General features: G+C 36.1%; 1 protein-coding gene and 2 pseudogenes across 2 annotated transcripts; 1 reads left to right on the top strand and 2 right to left on the bottom strand.

The window, feature by feature from the left end:
- Nucleotides 1-338: 338 nt before the first annotated feature.
- Nucleotides 339-3,110, bottom strand: LOC143585350 (putative late blight resistance protein homolog R1B-16; annotated as a pseudogene).
- A 2,850-nt stretch (nucleotides 3,111-5,960) lies between these two features.
- On the top strand, nucleotides 5,961-8,335 carry LOC143585349 (phosphatidylinositol 4-kinase gamma 2-like; annotated as a pseudogene). The gene is made up of 3 exons (XR_013144539.1): nucleotides 5,961-6,757; nucleotides 6,874-7,373; nucleotides 7,815-8,335. The product of XR_013144539.1 is annotated as a phosphatidylinositol 4-kinase gamma 2-like (transcript).
- Nucleotides 8,336-8,448: 113 nt separating this feature from the next.
- On the bottom strand, nucleotides 8,449-12,951 carry LOC143585347 (polygalacturonase At1g48100-like). Its single transcript, XM_077067159.1, has 7 exons — nucleotides 12,548-12,951; nucleotides 10,957-11,088; nucleotides 10,642-10,869; nucleotides 10,005-10,049; nucleotides 9,710-9,917; nucleotides 9,279-9,469; nucleotides 8,449-9,203 (listed from the first exon to the last, which is right to left on the bottom strand). Exons 1-7 carry the CDS (start codon nucleotides 12,914-12,916, stop codon nucleotides 8,811-8,813), a joined length of 1,566 nt encoding a protein of 521 aa, XP_076923274.1. The 5' UTR covers nucleotides 12,917-12,951; the 3' UTR covers nucleotides 8,449-8,810.
- Between the last annotated feature and the right edge of the window lie 6,586 nt (nucleotides 12,952-19,537).

Raw genomic sequence — 19,537 nt, 5'->3', positions numbered from 1 at the left:
CATACCTCTTCAGGTACTGACTATGTGGCAAATAGTCAAAGTGTCAAACACTTCATTTGGACTATCTGCAAGCAGGCTGTAGTAAATTATGATTACTTATCTCTACAGAAAATCCTATTACTAAATACCAGGCGATGACCCGGTGATGCTGAGATTATTTATGCATAAACCGCAAAAGCAGAACGCAAGTTGAATTGGAAGTGTTCATCTACTGTAATGATAGTTTTTTTAACTGACCCTCAACCAATACACCTAAAAAGGCAGCATATATAAATTCTCTCTAAAAAATAAAACTGTAACATGTTTACAGAATACAAATTTACTGCAGAATTACAAGACCAAAAGTGTCTGTCACATTCCGTTATTTATGCATGTATCTTTCAATGATAAAAATTGTAAGTGATGTCAATCTTTAGGTCATAGTTTCCCAAATCATGTTGCTCTTCTTGAATTCTCCTAAGTGATTCATCGACAGAGTTGCCACAGTTATTGACTTTAATAACCTCAAGCGTTGGTATGTCCCCAATTTCAAGGGGGATCTCTTCGAGGCGGAAGCAGTGGAATATTTCTAACCGTTTGAGGCACGGGAAGCTTGGAGTATACACTTCCCACAGTTTGATATTTAACATCTCAAGTCTCAAGAACTTTAGCTGTCGAAACTCCTGTTCATCCGTGTTCCAACAGCTTCCCTCAAAGGCATTGAGCTTTAGTTTTAGAACCTCGAGATTAGGTAACGATTGAATAATAAACATATCACTCCACGGTAGACGACACTCAACTAGTTTAAGTGTTTTCAATGTTGCTGGGAATGTAATATTGTCACAACTTGATTTCCTTAATCTGCGGTAGGTAGTCAATTTGAGCTTTTCAAGGTAAGTGAGGGATTTGAAGTCGTATTCCTTCCCTGAGAAAGCAGTACATCTAAGTTCCTTAACACGGGGAAAACACTTTTGAAAATTGTCTACTCCATATCCCAGCATCACTTTTGAAATAGTTTGCAGATTCATTGGTTTTTCAATGGAACGAAGTATATAGGCGCTCCTGGTGCCGCTACGAGAATGACGATAACTCGACAAATGTCTTAGATTGATCAACTCTGATATATTGCTGGGTAGAACCATATGGATATAGCTTGTAATGTAAATGAGGGTTTGAAGGTTCCATAAATTGCATATTGAAGATGAGAAGCCTGCTGATTCTTTACAAATTGCAAGATACCTCAAGTGAACGAGCAATTCCACTCCTTTCAGAAAATCAAACAATCTTATATTTTGAAGATCTAACACCCTAAGCAGGACAAATCTACATAAATTCTCTGAAATTAAATGATGAGAATTTGTGTAACGACTACACCACAATACTGATCGAAGGGTTTGAGCGGACAGATAAGAATAGCATGGAGTGTAAAACTTATGACTTGTGAACACACGGACGGGCTTATACGGTGGTGTAATTACAATAGAAAATGGATAGTTTTCTGTTTGAAAGATGAATCGTTCTTCCTCGGCTTTTTTCAGGCATAGCTCCCTAACAAGATCATGCACTTTACAAGCTTTGACACCTCCATTAGACTTCTTTATTTCTGCTACAAGTACAAGATTTCTGTCAATTAGATCCATTAGGTAACCCTCTGCGATATTCTCCGAGCTTCTACTTCCATCTTCTTGAATAAACCCCTCAGCCACCCATAACCAGATCAACCATTTGACTTTCAACTCGTAGTCTTCTGGAAAGCCACCAAGGTAAAGAAAACATTCTCTCAAGCGATGAGGAATATGATTATAACTTAAACCTAATATTTCTAGGCATCCATTTTGGTCACCAACAATGTATGAACTAGCCTTGTTAGCAATTTCCACCCACAACTTTTCACTCAGTGTTTCTTTTGCTAGAACTCCTGCAACGACAACCACTGCAAGTGGTAATCCATGACAACTTTCTACTATTTGCATTCCGGGTTTAATTGACCATTTAGGGCACTCCTTCCCATGGAACACCTTTTGACACAACAGCTCCCAGCCTTTTTCTTTGCTCAAATATCCTAGGATGAATGAGTCCATCTGAGATTGCATGTTTGGCAACTTCAGTGATGCGACTGGTCAGCAGAATTCGACTTCCATTGTTGCCTTGAGGGAAAAATAATTTAAGCTTATCCCAAGTTTCTATGTGCCAAATATCATCAATGACAATCAAATATCTCTGGCCCATAAGTTGTTTGTGCACCAATTCACGAAGTCGAGAGTCACTAGCCTTTTCAAGGTCTAGGTGACCATGGATAGATTCCAGAATTTGAATCAACACACCCCGCTTATCATATGTTTGAGAAACAGTGACCCAAACACGGATATGGAAATGATGCTTAACATAACCATCACTGAATACTTTGGTCGCCACAGTGGTCTTACCTATTCCGCCCATTCCTACAACAGCGACAACATTTAACTTCTTTTGATCTTCCACAAGTTTGCTTCTTATCAACTCAGCATCACGATCAAGTCCCACGAAGATTTCATCTAGTGTTTTCTTCAATCCTAGTTTATTTCTTCTAGCAACGCCAGATTGAGTTAGCACTCTTTCAGTTCTTCGAGATGAACCCCCCCATCTTCGTGCTATCGATTCCCATACTCATTAATTCCTCCTCGATAGACCTGAATGATCTCCTAACATCATCAAGATCTAGAGGACGTTCAAAGTCATGATGAGATGTAGAAAAATGTCCATTATTCCTAATGTGAACACATGATAGAAACGTATTGACGACGGACTTGAATGATCTCCTAACATCATCAGGATGTTTGAAGTCCTCAAATGTAGGGAAATGTCCATTATTCCAAATGTGAACAACGGATAGGAAAAGATCGATGACATATTGTGCATCTTCTGCCGCATCCATAATTTTTTTCTTCAGCTCGTTAACTTTTCTAAGGTCTTGATGTTCGTCAATGAGAAGGATTTGACTTATAGAGTTCATTTCGTCGTAGAGAAGTTGGAACTGAGGCCTTTCATGTATAATTATGGGGTTGTTGATGAATGGAATGTCGTTGCGGTTAACGATCTGCTTCAACTTCTCCAAGAACATCTGGAGGCCTGCGCATGTCATCTTGTCTTCTAAAGAAAGTTAAAGAGAGTTTGAGTGGTGCTCGTTAGTATAGTAAAGTTGTTTGGGTTGTAAATGTAAATAGTTGAAAGTATAGGATACTGTTTGTAATTTGGAACGTTCGTGATAGCTGGATCCGGATGTATGTATGTCAAAGAATTTATAAAAGTCAATGGGACACTAATTTGCACAGCATGATAAACGCACGCGTTATCTAATTTTCAACAAAAGATTTCCCATTATATATCCAATGAATGATTTAAAAAACAAATTCACATAATAAATAAATATATCAAATAGACTATTTTATAAAACATTTGCGCCATAATTTGATTTTAAAAGAAATTCAATCTGGGACATGTTAGCAAAGAACGAGTTGGGTAAAAAATTACATTTATTCACTACAAATTAGGACACAACTTTAAGTACTAGTATATACCTCCAAACTACAATGAAAGTGTTAAAATATAGACATCCAAATTATAACACAGCCAATATTTGTAAGTAGTAACCTCCTCCTTGATTTTTTCCAACACCTTAAAGCATGACATTCTCCCATTATTAAAAAAGGAAAAGAAAATGTTCCTTCTCTTCCATACTCCAAAGTGTTAGTAAGAAAAGCTAACAAGATTTAGGGGTGGGTAGTAATCGTACCGACAAAACTGAACCGAAATTAACTAATAACCGAATTAACTGAAAAATGGTTATCAGTTATTTTTGTACTCTCGGTTAACCGAAATTAACCGAACCTAACAATTCATATTTTCATGTATTTATATCCTTATTTCATCAAGTTCCAAGTAAAAACTTGAGCCTAAATTAAATTTTGGTTATTAACCAAACCTAAAATCGAAAATTAACCGATCAACTGAAAATCAAAAAATTAACCGTAAACCGAATGATTAATTTGTTTGTGGCTATTAAGTAGTAACCCAACCATGCCATGCTCACCCCTAACATAACGTTTTACTCCTTTCTTTATTTCCTCCATTACCAACATCTGTCTCACAAATGCAATATCTAAGGGAAATGGTAAATAAAGCCATAGACAAACTTGCCACTAAATAGTTTTGCGAACATACATGTCAATATGAGATTAAAGGTGATTCGTTGGATTCCTACATATACCCACAGTTAACACAAAGGGAATTTTGTAATTTAACTCCTCAATGCGCCAAAACTTCTTTTAAAGCAATTCTATCAAGATTGGTAATATAATTAATCCTTAGCTCAGCCCAATTGTTCCAAGGAAAACTCCACTCGAAAAACCCTCCTCTTAATACTTTTTCCAGAACACCCCCCCCCCCCCTTCCCGCACGCGCAGTTGCATATTTAGTGTAAAAAACCTCACCACCCCATTCGGTATTGTTAGATATGAAGAACATATAATTACAACAAAAGTTGACCCCAGGCGGATGACTGTGAAAGTTGGGTGTACTCAAGACATGATAATATAAAGAAAATTAATTTTTCTATATTATATATATGTCAAATATCATAAGCTTACTAATATTTATAACAAAATAGGTGAATATTAATAAAAAAAGATAAAATATATTTTTAAATACTAAATTATTTCAAAAATTGAATGATATTCATTCTTTAGTATTATAGAAATACGAATCATGTTTTGCTAATTCTTGCTAAGGTTGACCATATTTGATCGATTCTTTGAAACTAGGCGGAGTTAAAGAAAGTCGCATATGCGCCAACCCTTGTAGCGATTACTCGGGGTGTACTCAACCTTTTAGACCTACTTTTACAACATTGATTACAACATAATCATCCATACTCACACGAATATAATCAAGAAACAAGGGATCAGTTAGACAAAGTCAATGTAGATGTTTATATTGATTAAATTGATCGACTATTCTTTACAATTTTGGGCATATATATAGCTTGTGGAACGATACTAACAAGGTGGTTATATTATACCCCTTCGTTTGGGATACCATTAAACCGTCTTAACTGCTAATTAAATAACGGCCTTCGAGTTTTGTTTTCTGCCTTATGACCATTATTATTATTATTATTATCTAATAAAGTACATAATGAAGATAATCCAAGTCTATATGACATTCTAAAAGCATTCTATTTCCATCTCACTCATTAATTAGAAACCCTGAGTTTATATTAACATTATGAATATTTGATTATCTGAATGTTTGATCATTGTTTGAGTAACAGATTTTCATGTGTAATATTTCCGGCCCTCAATTTAAATATTCAAGTTCTGTCACTGTTAGCGACTAGCTTTAACATGCTTGGTTTGGTATCTAACGCCTAAAGGCGATGACGTGGCTTTGGCGCCGGTGGATTCAACGCCCACAAAATGCGGTCTTATTAAAAACAACTATTTCTTTTAATTAACATTTGAGGCGCAAACAAAACCCAAATTCAACGGCTACAATCCCATCAGTGACATTTCTATTTTTACAAAACCTGCATCATCAATATAAGTTGAATAATTTCTCCAATTTTCCTTTTGATTCTTTCTAAATCAGGTAAGAATCCATACATACATTTGGAAAAACAAAAACAAAAAAAAAAAAGGTTTCCTCCTTCAGAAACACCCGAATCCATTATCATTCCCCGTGGCGTCCCAATCCTCTTCTTTCCCTCGAGATTTCTCGCCATTCAATCTATATTCTTCATATTTCGAGCCTTCCATTCCATCGAAAGAGCGTTTGGGTCCTCCTCTTTTTTGTTTCTGAATATAGAATTTTACAATCATTGTTTACCCAAACAATTCTTCTTCATTCATATTATATGCATTTATTCTGTAAATAAAAAATATATAATGATTAGAAACAAATTTAAGTAAAAAGAAATATTCAAAAATAAAAAAGTGGCGGGAATTCATACAATGTCGGTAGTTGACGTTGCGCTGACTCCGACCCTCAAAAGGCCGGGCTCTGGCTGCTTCAGGAGCAGCGAGTCCATCGTGATCTACCTGACCGTTGCAGGCTCGGTGATCCCCATGAGAATAATGGAGTCGGATTCGATTGATGGGGTTAAACATAGGATTCAGGCGTGTAACGGGTTTGTAGTTAAGAAACAGAAGCTGGTTTTGGGCGGGAGAGAGTTATCGAGGAACAATTCGCTGGTTAGAGATTACGGTGTTTGTAGTGGTGATGTTGTTCATCTGATTCTAAGGGTTTCTGATCTGTTGGTGATAACCGTCGAGATGACCGTCGGGAGAGGGTTCGAGTTTGAGGTTGATAGGTTTAGGAATGTTAAGTATTTGAAACAGATGGTGTTGGAAAAGGCTAAAGGGATGGGGTTCATGGATGTTGAAGAACATAAGATTTTGTGTAATGGTGAGAGGCTTGATGATCATTGGTTGATTGATGACATATGTAATAATCATGATGCAGTGATTCATCTGGTTGTTCATAATGTTCAAAAATCAACCGATGTTGTGTTTAATTCGGACGAAACAGATCTTAGAAACGATGAGGAGACGAATTTGAAGAAGCCTCTGGATATTGATTCGCCGTTGCAGCCTATTATTGTTAACCGGAATTCGAAACTGTCTTCAGGTATATGGAGCATGTTGGATTTCGTGATTAACGGGCTGCGAAATGGGAGGAAACCGATACGATCGGTAGATGGTACCGGAGGAACATATTTTATGCAGCATCCATCAGGAAACAGGTACTGTAAAATAATGAAAACCCCGTAAGATATTATGTATTATTAATCAACTTTATGCAGGGATACGATGAGAATAATTACGATATAAACCTTAACCGATATATTATATTTAACAGATATGTTGCTGTCTTCAAGCCAATAGATGAAGAACCGATGGCGGTTAACAACCCTCAAGGGCTACCCGTGCCGACAAACGGTGAAGGATTAAAAAGGGGAACGAAAGTAGGTGAAGGCGCATTGCGGGAAGTTGCAGCATACATACTAGACCACCCGAAGAGCGGGCCGAGGGTTTCTGGGGACATGGAGACGGGTTTTGCAGGTGTACCTCCTACAATTATGGCAAAGTGCTTAAAACGGGGAGTTTAATCATCCGAAAGGGTATTATGGTGGACGGGAGAATGTCAAGCTCGGATCATTACAAATGTTTATGAAAAACTGTGGAAGTTGCGAGGATATGGGCCCACACGATTTCCCAGTAGAAGAGGTTCATAAGATCACCGTGTTTGATATTAGGACCGCGAATGCTGACAGACATGCGGGGAACATTTTGATGAACCGCGAAGGCGATCGCATGGTCCTAATCCCTATCGACCATGGTTACTGCTTGCCCGAAAACGTAAGAAATACGTTTCATCATCAAAACAACCAACTAGGCATATATCGGGCATCTTCATGTTCATTCATTTAACTTCAACCAAACAAATAACAGAACACAAAGAATTGTACGAAAGGGGTTTTCTTGTTTGTGTTCGTTTATATTCGTTTGTTAGAAGCATAATGAATGGCTCATGAATGTAACAAACAAACATAAATGAACAAACATAACTGAGCAAAGACCATTTAAAAGTAAATGTTAAAATTGTGGCCTAAAAAGTTAATAAATTTAGACAAAATTGTAAGGGGTGATACTTTAATTTCATAATAATACTAGACTAGTAATGAACTAAAAATAAATAACTATCTAAACAAACCCGAACAAGCAAACATAAATGAATTTAAATAAGCCAACGTTAACGAACATTACATAGGTAACACCTGCTTTTGTGGTGTTTTGCAGTTTGAGGACTGCACATTTGATTGGCTCTACTGGCCACAAGCCCGCGAGCCATACTCGCGTGAAACCGTGGACTACATCAAATCATTGGATGCTGAGCAAGACTTGGCTCTCCTGAGCTCAAATGGGTGGAACCTATCGCGCGAGTGTGCACGCACCCTACGCGTGTCCACTATGCTCTTAAAGAAAGGTGCAACAAGAGGGTTGTGTCCTTATGCCATAGGGCGGGTTCTATGTCGGGAGACACTCAACAAGGAGTCCATGATCGAAAAAATTGTCAACAAAGCTTGCAGTATTAGCTCCCCCAGGACAACCGAAGCCGAGTTCCTTGCAACAGTTTCGGACCTCTTAGATTTTGAGCTTGACAAAATTTCAGGGAAAAGTAATCTTTGAGGTCTTGGGCTTGTGTAGGTTAAGGTTGTATGTATTGTACACGATGTAAGGTGTGGATGATTGATTACTTTGTCGTCGAAGTTATGACATTTTTACCATGACTTATCGATCTCAAGACATAAAATCGTGATAATATAAAAGAAACGTTGATTGTTAGTGTAATTTAACATACACCATCTAACATTTTTTTGGCCCCATAACAAAAGTTACTGGATCCGTCACTGAATATAACATAAATAGCCACCTGATTTAGTAATATGAAAACACTCTTTGATGTTTCATATTAATCCATCCAATCACTCTTTTGTATTTTCTGCAAGACAAACCTTTTTATGATTAAAATATTAAATATATACACTGAAGAAATCCTGATTTATTTATCTGACACAATAAAAACAAACACTCAAAACTCTATATGACACCATATATGTCTCAATAGTCTAAGACTCATGGTATCTTGGCTACTACCACCACCACTAATATCTACTGTATAATCTATTACTACAAAGAATATGCATTTGTTGACTTCCCAAAAGTCAAACTTTCAAGGGGGGCAGATAGTCAAACTGACCACACACATTTTATCTCATTCACACATTCCCTTTACTAACATGTATCATGATCAGCCTGAACATGACTGCTAGACGGCTTCCCGATCTGCAGACACTCTACTGGAGGCACTGCAGGTGATAGCAGCTCACCAAACGTCTTCCAGCAAAACGGGTCATAAAGATGATACCGTTCTTGAATCGGTTTTAAGTTTATAAGATTTAGATGCACATCCGTGCATGGCATACTGTCACTACACGCGAAGTGCACAGGTTTAACCGTATACGTTCCTCTTATTCTTTCGTAGTTGATTCCCGATAACGCAACTGCTGATGATTGGTTCTTACACGTGCTTTTATCGCAGTAGAATTGGTCGATTACTATCGGTAATTGAACTTCAGAAACTTGAATGTTTGAGAACATTATTCCTTGTACTGATCCTGACCCACCCTGCAGTTTGACCTCAAAAGTCAACGTCAATTTAAAGTCAAAGTCAAACAAAGGGTATAGAAAGTATTACTTTACCTGCCATGTTTTGATTCTTACACCATTCATGGTGTTATGCATCATGACGTCACGAACGGTGATGTTCGATACACACGCTTTCGTGTTATCTTTCCCTAAACTTCCGATACTGATACCGTGACCAGGCCCACAGTTCACATTGTGTATGTATACATTTGAGCACCCGGTTTGTATAGATATGCAATCATCCCCTGCAATAAATGAGTCGATTCAGGTTATGTTTTAATCTCACAGGTCAAACAGACGGGTCAAAGTTAGTTAAAAATTTTGTACATTGTTTTTTTACCAAAAGTTTAAAAAGTTGCTGTTTTGACCCAGCCCGTTTTAACATGTTACCCAGCCCGTCTGCTTTAAACCAGTTTGACCTGGTCAAACCCGACCCGAACCAGTTAAAACCATATTTGACTTTTCAAGAATATTGAGGTAATTACCACATGAGAGATCAGTAGTGTGGATCAATACATCCTTGGAGTTTTGCAAATGAATCCCATCCGTGTTCGGGCTATCAGCAGGGGACGAGACGTGGAAGTTGTATACCGACACTCCAACACAGTTATCGAATTTCAGGTGACACTGAGGGCTATTTTGAATAGTTATACCGGTCACAGTTACATCAAAGCTTCCATAAAACCGAATCGCCTATATAAACACCATAACACATCTCAAAAATCTATAACACTATATAACAATTCTTGTTATTGGCAGGTAAAATTTAAGGGTACTTACAGTTGGTTTTATGCTCGGCATTTTTCCTCCAAGCGAGTTGGTTATCTGCCATTTAAACAAATCGGTCAGGGTTATGCTTTTTGATTATATAGTTTAGGTGTGCACACAAAACCGAAATGATCAAACTGTTATCAGAATATCCTATAGTATCTAACTGAAATAACCGAACGCAATAAAAAGCCAGCAGTTTGGTTTTGTGTTTGTTAAGAAAACCAGATTTTCGGTTTGTTTCGGATTCACATCAACAAAAAAACCCAACTGAACCAAACCAAAAAATTCAATTTTAAGTAATCTGTAACAAATTAATAAACGAAGTAACCCAAAAAAGTTTGGGTTAAACCGCTAAAGTTTCAAACACAAATGCATTAGTCATTTTTTTGGCCTCAAATTTTTAAGCCCAAACGGTAAAACCCAAAAGAACGAATTTTCATTTTTAATTATTTTAGCCCAAAATGACTAAAACTAGCCCACACCCCTATTCAAGTCAAATGGGTAAAACAAAATATATCTGAAAAGAAAACACGTTGAACGTGTTTAAGCATTGTCATAATGTATTTTTAACAAAAAGTGTTTGTGGGCCCAACCCGTTCGACCCATCCATTTTATAGCTATAATATGTGGTAGAAGATTTAAGTACCGATGAATTTGCGGTTTCTTCTTTTGTGCCATTGAGGGGAACTATTAGTTTTAGTTCATCGTCTAGTGGATCATTTAAACCCGACTCTTTCCACCATATCGCGCCACTTCCATCGATGGTTCCGCCTCCTTGAATAGTCAAACCTACTAGTTTTGTAAACAAGATCCATTGAAACAGCCCTGACCCATAAGATTTGAAGCTTGATGGAGCAGTTATGGTACCATCAACCTGCCCAAATTCAAAGTAATAAGTTTGGTGCATTTGTGACTTCTATGAAACTAGAAGGGTAGAAAGTGAAAACTTAAAATAAATTACCTGAAAAATGATGTTTTGTTGGCAATATGGGCCGGAGAATGTAATGGGCCCCAAAAGGAAGTTGTATGATGATGGCACAATAATTTTTGACCCTGCTACTTTACATGCAGCAGCCCAAGCCCCTTCAAACGCCTAGTTACATAATAAAAATTTACAATTAGTTACTTTTCCAATAATAATCCTAATTATATGTGTAAAATGTTTTAACAAATGTTAAATTTTAGTTATAATTTTGGTAATATATGCCTGCTAATATGTCAAACAAATTTTAGTTGGAATTTACCATAAATGTGAATATGTTTTGAAATTAGGAAAAAAACAAAGTGCCTGACTATTATTAAATACCTAAATATCTGTATATGGATACATTAGAAAAGTTAGTATCACAATTATAGTTAGCATTCAGTTGTTTAATTTAGTATAATTCTTTATTGCTTTTTATAAATACAAAACCCTCTAATCATAAATTTCAGTTAGTGATAATTTAAAAATCAAAAATAAAAAAAACAAATCACACTTTCTGGGAACTACCCTCCACTTTGAGAACTTTTTTTTTTCCCAAAAAGGGTTTACCATATGGCTTCCAGTTTATAACACACATGGGAATTATATTAACAGAGTTTGAATTAAATTAATGTGTTAATTATGTAAATCAAGTGGTGTAATTATATATATACAACATAGTGTAATTATAGGATAATATAATTACATTACGATTTAATTACATAATTATTTTACTTGTATATATAGTTATAGTACTTGATTCGCACAATTAACACATTTTTTAGTTCGTTTGTTAATTTATAATATATCAAATAGTGTACATTCAAATTTACATGTGTTTTTTTTTAAAGAAAGAAAGAAATTTGTTCGGGGAAATTCTTGGTATTTTAAATAAATTATGCCTGACAAATGACCTTAAAAAAATTGAGCAGGATGTCGATAGAAGCCGGATCAAACCTTTTACCTATGCTACACAACTCCCTGATATTGGTTTGGAATTAATCATATATTCATATACTGTAATTAAAATAAAACAATCATTTACCTTCTTTTTGTTTTTATTTACGATTTATGATTACGGTGGACATCCACCAACTAAACTTTTTCTTTTCACTTTTTGTATATATGTTAAAATCATATAAAAACAATGTTTGCTAAAATCCATATTAGTGTACAAAATGTTATACTATTAAATGGAAAATTGTTCTTATATTACAATTTTTTTAACAAAATTGCATACACAATATTCGATTCCATAAATTACTTATAATATGATATAATATAATTATAAAAATGTAATATATTGACAAGTTTGTAAAGTCGTAATATGGTGAGATTCGGTACAAATAAAATTAACCTAATAAACATATAAATAACTAGAGCAATTATAATTTTGAACTAGATTAATAAAATTTTGTAATAATAATTACTCTATTTATTTCAAAAGTTATAGAGCAATAATAATTACACTAGTGTTAACATAACTACTCCAGCTATTAGTAAACTATTCACGATAAAAATAATAAGTATTTGATCCAAACGCATTTGATCATAATATATAATTAATGTTCTTATAAAAACACCTTACCTTTGTATCATCAGTACTACCATCTCCTTTAGCACCAAAATCCAACACATTATACGTTGAGGCCGCAGCCTTGCCTACCGGTGGAGGTGCCGGAGCCTTGCCTACCGGTGGGGCTGGCTGAGCCTTGACTTTGGGTGGAGTGACCGGAAACGGTGGTGGTTTATGAGAAGAAGATTTGGACTTTGACTTGCCGCCGGTGTGGTGGTGGTGGTGGCCGGATTTCTTCTTGGAGAGTGAAGATGAGGTGCTGGTTCTACTACTATGCCAACCTCTTCTTGCATTGCAAGTGTGATGATCAATGGCATATGTCCACACTAAAATGGATATCAGAATTGCAAATGTGAAGCTTCTGAATGTTAAACAACCCATTGGTGGTGGTGGGAGTGTGTTGTTGAAGATGACTGAGAGAGACGAGTGTATATTATGGTATTTATATAAGCAAAAATAATTCAGCTCATCATTTGTTTTTTGTTGGTTTTATTTCACATGTAAACAACAAGATTGTATTTGTTAGTTACACAAATAAATATATATTAATATAGTTAAATCTTAACTAGTGACTCATTTATAATACTCATGTTGTGTTTGTGTTAACATGTTTAGTTTACGAAACAACGTATGCATCAGCTAGTTTATTTAAACAAGTCGATTTAAAAACGTGTTTAACTCATTTCAAGAGTTGACTGGTTAGGTTGATGTATTTGACATTAGCTAGTCTATTTGACATGAGCGTATAGCATGCCGACGAGCTGCTACCCCTTTCCACGCAGCATGACATGGACCGTGCCGCCACTCCCATGTGAACCATTCTTCAAAATTTGATCGTTGAACCAAATTTTGACAGTTTATTTTTTTTACATTGGGGTTTTTAGCCATAAAAAGATTATACCCTACAAATACATAATTATTCAACATTTTTAACACATACAAATTTTATTCTATTAAATACTCACAATGTACTCTCTATTTTATTAAGCAAAATGGATTCGAACAACCCAAATAATATTTTTTTCTAAGGACGATCATACTCCACATATCAATCCTCGGTTTGCCAAATTCTAAAGTTATCAACTATATATCAACAATCACAACAATTTCTAATACTGTAACCCATAAAGAACCCAAAGATGAACCACAACTATAGTATTTTGTAAGTGAATCGAACGTCCGGTGAACGTCTGGTTGTCTGTTTGATAAGAAGTTTGTTTGGTAAGTTTTACGAACGAACACGGATAAAGACCGCATTCGTTCAATAGTGTTCGTGAACGTCCGGTAACGTCCGTCCAATAACTCTGTTTAATAGTGTTATGTATGTTAAAATTCCTTGAAGAATTTTACGAGAAGTTTGTGAATTTTGAAGACCAAAACATTTTTTTGAAATGATTTTTTGTTTGGTTACTATGTTAAGTGTTAACTATTTTTAGACATCATGTGGTATAATGTTCATTAGTGTTTATGCTAAGTATTTTGATATGTTTAAGTTTGCTTGTCCATTAACATTCACTATTATCTATTGGTGTTTGTTTGTCTATTAGTGTCTGTTAGTGTTCGGTTGTCCTGCTTGTTCGTGAACCATTCGTTTGTCCGAAAAATCTTAACGGACGAACACGAACAAAGTCTCGTTTCGGTCGGTCCACTTACAACCCCTATAAGAAAAGGACGAGAAAACTGGCCGCTATTTAAAGAAGCTACAAAAACATTCGACAAGACTAGTATAAGTTTATAAGTTGGACGGTGGTAGAGGAGATGTGGCTCGAGCTTGGGTCAACATACTATGAATTCAAAGAAGTGTTTTTTATATTCCTTAGGGTATGTTTAGTATGAGGTAATGGAATGAGCGGAAGAATGAAATGAGCGGGGGGGAATGGAATGAACATGGGGGGTTTGTTTGGTATGGGGTAATGAAATGGGCGATGGAACGGAATGAGCGAAGGAATGGAATGGACAAGGTAATGAAATGATTCATTACCATTCCATGGACATGCTTGGTTACCATGTGGGAATAAAATGAATTATTAGTTTTTTTTTTAATTTTTTGGTAAGCAAGAAAAAACCGAAATGAAATAAAAATGGTAGTGAGTGGCAGTGGGATGGTGGTGGTGGGCGGCGAGCAGTAATGGTGGTGGCGGGTGGTGGGCAGCGGTGGCGATGGGTGGGAACCGGTAGTGATTGTTGGTAGTGCTAGGTGGTCGTGATAGTGGGGGGTGGTGGCGGTGGCAGGCGGTGATGGTCGGTTGGTGGTGGTGGTAGTGGGTGGCGCTTATAGGTGGTGGATGGTGGTAGCGCCGGAAGTGGGTGATGGTGGTGGTAGGCGGAGGCAGTTGGTGGTGGTGGCAGGCGGGGTGGTGGTGGTCGGCAGCGAAGGCGGGTGGCGGAGGCGGGGTGGTGGTGGTCGGCGGTGGAGGCGGTGGTAGTGAGAGGGCAATGGGTAGTGGTGGTGGAGGTGATATAGTGTGAAAGATGGATGTAATGAAAAAAACATGGGGGTGGATGGAATGTATTTGGGGTGTTTAGGGGGAATGAAATGAATATGGTAATGAGTGATTCCATTCCATCAACCAACCAAACATATACATTTTCATTCCATTGTATTGGTCCATTTCATTCCACCTCTCATTCATGTATACCAAACGCTACCTGAATGTATAATTACTGTTTTACGTTTGGTTACCCTTTGAGAATGAAATATATAATTACATTGTATAAGCAAGAAAAGACAAAAGAAACTAACACAATTCATAAAAAATAACAAAAATATTCATTTTTCAAATTAATTTTGTTTTACCAATTTTCACAACATTATCTATTTAATATATAATAAATCAAACATGTTTTGTAATTTATATAAACAAATAGCTGTATATTTAAAATATAGAATGATATAATAAATTACAGTGGAATTTAAAAAAATTGAACATGTTTTCTATTGCTGTTTTTGTTATAAAATTATAAAATCATTATTTAAAAACAAAATTGAGAATTAACATGAAAATAAGGTAGAGAATGGAAAAAAAAACAATGTGGATGGAAGGATTGAAAATAGTTATTTTTAGAAGGAAAGTCATTCTTTTATTAATGACCCATTCATTTTCAATTGTCAACCAAACACACTTATTTTTATTGTGTTTGAATGAGTCATTTAATTCTGTCTTTCATTATATTATATCAAATGCTACCTTACACCTTTTCTAATTTTGTTTTATATTTTTCATATTTTTTTTATATTGTTTAATTTTTATGTTGTTTAGGAAATATGCAATGAGAGTCTTGTTTTTGGCCTGCATCACAACAAACCAACATTAGATACTACAACTAGCGAAGTATCATCAACACCATTCCCTAAAACCTAAGTGGTGGGAGATGTATAAAAAAATATCGTGCCTTAACGCTATCTACGACAACATCCTAACAACTCTATTGACAAATAGTTGTCGTACAGCCTAATGGATAAGTCGCTTCCCTCCTGCGCTGAGATTCCGAGTTCAAGTCTCATCGTTGCTGGCACTTTGTTACATTGAGCAACAAAACTATTTGAACCTTAAAGCCCGTAAATACGTGGTTGTATCCTAAATATCAGATGAGATAGTGTTTGCATACTTCAACTTTTAAGTTAATTCGAATTGATATTTATTTTTTTAAAATTTCAATTCTTATGTTTAAGTTATTTAATTTTTTTAAAGCCCAATATTATTAAAAAAAACAAAATGGGAAGGCTATGCATAGTGGAGGGGCTACAAACGGGGGCGAATTGTGACACGTGGCGCCCAGTCAGCAAAGGGTGAGAATTTGTTTTTGGGGTGTAATGGTGTAAGGGCTACAAGTTGGGCCCACAATATCTTTTTTTATTATTTTTTTATGATTAAACTAATCAAATAAAAACCAATTTATTTAAATAATTGAATAAAAATGTATTAAAATTAAAAAATAAATACAAAAAAAAATACATAAAACTAAAAAAAACACACACCAATAATAAAAATAAATTATAATAAAAAAACACACCATAACAAAATACATATAAAAATACAAATAAAAAAACTAATCTATTCGTCTTCATCTTCATCTTCGTCCTCCTCCTCGTCTTCTTCCTCCTCTTCGTCCTCAACGGGACGATTATCCCACACGTGTTGAACCAAATCCACCTTTAGTTGGTTATGTATATCACTTGATGTGAGCTGGTGAATGTTATACGTTCGTTGGTCTTGGGTTGGTTCAGGGAACCGTATTGGAACGCTTCCTGGTATATAGTGTTGACAAATTGCGTTTCCCTCGTCTTCTAAAATCATATTATGCAATATGAAATACGTATACATGGCATCGCTCATTTTTGCCAACGTCCATACACGACATGGGTTTTTCACATAATGCCAACGTTTTTTTAGAACCCCGAAACACCTCTCGATATCCTTTCTTGCGGACTCTTGCTTCTTCTTAAAATAATCTCTTTTTTCTTCGATCGGGTCTTGAAACGTCTTGACGATGATCGAGTACTCTTGATATATCCCATCTCCCAAATAGTATCCGTGACGATAGAAGGTATCGTTGGCATAAAACGGTAAGACCGGTATGCTACGGCTGATGTAATACTCTAGCACGGGTGACGCGTTGAGAACGTTTATGTCGTTGTTGGACCCGACTGTGCTGAAGTAGGCTGACCAAATCCAGAGGTCGTGTGAACAAATGGCTTGAAGACTAACCGTTGGAACTCCATGGTCACCACGAGTGTATTGACCTCGCCATGCGGTTGGACAGTTGGCCCACTCCCAATGCATGAAATATATACTCCCGATCATGCATGGAAAAGAATGTTTGCTTTCGTGTACATCGTATATGCGAGTCAGGTCGTTTGAAGTAGGAATCCTCAGATAACGACGAGAGTATAATTGTATTATTCTTATTCCTATACAAATAAATTATTAAAAAATATTTATATTAAAAACAATAGTTAATACAAAGAATTTGAATTTTACCGATGCAAAAATTCTTCAACGCATCTCTCGTTGTTTTCTCAGCCATCTTTAAATACTCGTCATTGATATCGGTCGTGTTTCCGTATGCGAGGATGCGTAGAGCCGAAGTACACTTTTGGATGGCGGAGAATCCTAAATATCCTCTTGCGTCGGGCTTCTGTTGAAAATACTCATACTCCCGCTCCATATCTCCAACGATGCGCAAAAATAAACGCTTGGACATCCGAAAACGACGTTGAAACATAGCGTCGTTATATGTAGGTGTGTCGTTGAAGTAGTCCTTCATCAAACGCTCGTTCGCTTGCTTACGATCCCGAAGGATATATGACCGTCTACGTGGTGGCGTATAGCTAGCAGAGCGGGACACCATGTTATTGGCGACGGCCCGAACCGCGTTCGTGACCTCTAAATGCTCTTCCGCCACTCGTTGATGAATCTGATGAATTCTTCGACTCTCGTTGATTAATTGATCTCAAATCTCGGCAGAATTCGTGGAATCCGGGGAACTCATTGAGTTTGAAGAAGTATGAAATGATGAAAATGATTGGTATTTTTATGTTTGAGTTTGTATATGATATGGTGAAAATGGTTTAATTGGTTTGATATTTATATTAAGTTTTTAATTTAATTTTTTTATTTAGCCGTTATCCAACGGTAACATTATTATTATATTATTATTTTCTTCACATCTCGGCGACAATAACACCCCGCCCCCGCCCCTTTTCTCCTGGGGGGGGGGGGGGGTGTTCGCGCCCATTCTCTCCCCAACTCGCCCGAGCCCGAGCCCCACTACACATTGCCTAAGAGACAAGAGGCCCACAACACACAAGGAAATAAAAGTTCAAATTATAAGTTCGACAACCAGATAATAGAGTATTTTAAATAGAAAATATGCAAACATAAAATTTCTTTTTGAAAGGGTATTACTACTACTATTAATATAATAATAACAATTAAGATACTTGGTGTCGCAAAGCCCCTGTTGGACCATTTTGCGGCACCTTATTGGTCAGGACATTTTTCTTAGATTTGTTTTAGTTTCGGACTTGTAACGAACGTAATGAAAACTGACCAAATACCAATTATTTCTTCTTTTGTTTTAGTTCTAGTACAGTAATAAACTGTAAGTCACTGGTCCCGGTATCCTACATTGGCGTTGGATTTACTCATAAACATAGTTCTAAATATCAGAGTTAATTAAAACTTTCGCGGAATAAATAAAATTTTATCATTCATTACAGAACTTTAAACTTGTCTTTGAAAACATAACATAACGTGTCTTATTATAACATAATGACAATTCTTCATTGGATGTTAGCCCCTTCAAATCATGCCATGTATCTCCTTTAAGCCAGCTGCTTCAACCTATTTACTCGCGTGCATACTAAAAGTCAGCTACGTTGAGTGAGTTCTAGTTAATGCAGGTAACATACAATACATTCACATACTTATATATATATATACACATATCCGTAGATACATATTACTTGCTCGTACGTATCAGTAGATACATGTTTCTCACTTAACATGCTTATCTTTCTTTCGTACATACGTAATTATATAACTTCCTGTTTTCTTTCTTTCTTTCGTTCTTACTTAACATTTATGTAAGGCCCCGTTACCGGTGCCCTACATTGGACGTTGGATTTACTCATAAACGCAGTTCTAAATATCAGAGTTAATTAAAACTTTCGCGGAATATAAAACTTCAACCAAATATATATTACACAACCTTCAAATCTTGTCGTAACAAACATTCATTATTATTTAAACATAAAACATAGTCTTTAAAAACATCATAACATTTCCTTGAGATGCAAGTATCTTCAATTCCATGTCGTGTCCTCATCAAGCGAACTGTCTCATTCTACTCACCTGCGTACATACTAAAAGTCAGCTACGCTGAGTGAGTTCTAGTTAATCACACATTATACAATACATACACTGACCTTCAATTATGCATCCGAAGATACATAATATTTACTTTACTAATTTACTTTCATTACATAAGTTCATACAT

Source organism: Bidens hawaiensis, unplaced genomic scaffold (genome assembly GCF_021521415.1).
Source record: "Bidens hawaiensis isolate Kalapana, Puna unplaced genomic scaffold, B.hawaiensis_p1.1 tig00033822_1, whole genome shotgun sequence".
NCBI classification, from domain to species: domain Eukaryota; kingdom Viridiplantae; phylum Streptophyta; class Magnoliopsida; order Asterales; family Asteraceae; genus Bidens; species Bidens hawaiensis.
Note: the sequence above shows the minus strand (reverse complement) of the source record. Positions and strands in the feature narration are given on the sequence as shown.